Source organism: Malus domestica, chromosome 01 (genome assembly GCF_042453785.1).
Source record: "Malus domestica chromosome 01, GDT2T_hap1".
NCBI lineage: Eukaryota > Viridiplantae > Streptophyta > Magnoliopsida > Rosales > Rosaceae > Malus > Malus domestica.
In genome coordinates, this window is record NC_091661.1 from 15,389,047 (window position 1) to 15,390,031 (window position 985).

General features: G+C 37.8%; 1 protein-coding gene across 1 annotated transcript; it reads left to right on the forward strand.

The window, feature by feature from the left end:
* The first annotated feature begins 289 nt into the window (after positions 1–289).
* Positions 290–985, forward strand: LOC139197345 (uncharacterized). Its single transcript, XM_070824582.1, has one exon. The coding sequence runs from the start codon at positions 290–292 to the stop codon at positions 983–985; it is 696 nt and encodes a 231-aa protein (XP_070680683.1).

Here is a 985-nt window from a genome sequence, read left to right on the forward strand (position 1 = left end):
TTGCCTTTTCCATAGGTGAAAAAGGTCCTAGTGTTCTATTCTCTGAGAAGGCTACTGGAAATTTTTGCAAAAAATGGAATGGTGTTCTGATTATTAAGCTATTGGGTAGATCCCATTCCGATAACTTTTTACGTACCAGACAAAATCAAAAGTGGAGGCTCAAAGGAGATTTGCAACTCATTGACTTGGATAATGATTACTATTTGTGAAATTTGACTTGGAGGAGGATTATATGTTTGTCTTAACTGGAGGTCCTTGGATTATTGCGGGTCAATATTTGATAATTCAAATGTGGAGGCCTGATTTCATTCCATCTGTTGAAGTTGTGAAACGAATGGCAGTATGGGTTAGAATTTGCGGAGTTCCAATTGAATGTTTTAATGTATGGGCTATGAGGAAAATTGGTGGTGTGTTGAGGAAGTTGTTGAAAATTGATATCAATACTAATTCTCATGCCAGAGGTAAATTTGCAAGAATTTGTGTGGAGATTGATCTTACAAATCCATTGGAGGCTTTCATTCAAATCAATAATAGTTGGTACAATTTGGAATACGAGGGTATGCGGGAAATCTGCTTTATTTGTGGCCACTATGGTCATAAGAGGGAAAGTTGTACTTGGAGTGTTGATTCTGGGACTGAGAAACAAAATGTTGTTGATTCTAATAATGATGTTGAGAAACAAAATGTTGTTGATTCTAATCATGATGCTAACACTACCATGGAACAAGATGAGATTGTCAAGGAAGTTCCTATTGAGAATTCTGCCATTCTTGGGTCTTGGATGCAAGTTAAGCCAAGGGGTAGACCAAGGAAGGCAAACACTAAGGAAGAAGTCTCAGCTACTGCCGAGAAAAATGTTGGTTCCAGGTTTGATATTTTGAATGTACAACCTGAAAATTCGGACGATACAGGTCCATTCACTCTAATATTGGTGGACATGTTGTCAGCACTCATAAAGTTACAGCGGAGAGAAAATTTGGGCTAA

Excerpts from the sequence above, each read along its gene's own strand:
- LOC139197345 (XM_070824582.1), top strand. The coding sequence starts at position 290 with ATGTGGAGGCCTGATTTCATTCCATCTGTTGAAGTTGTGAAACGAATG.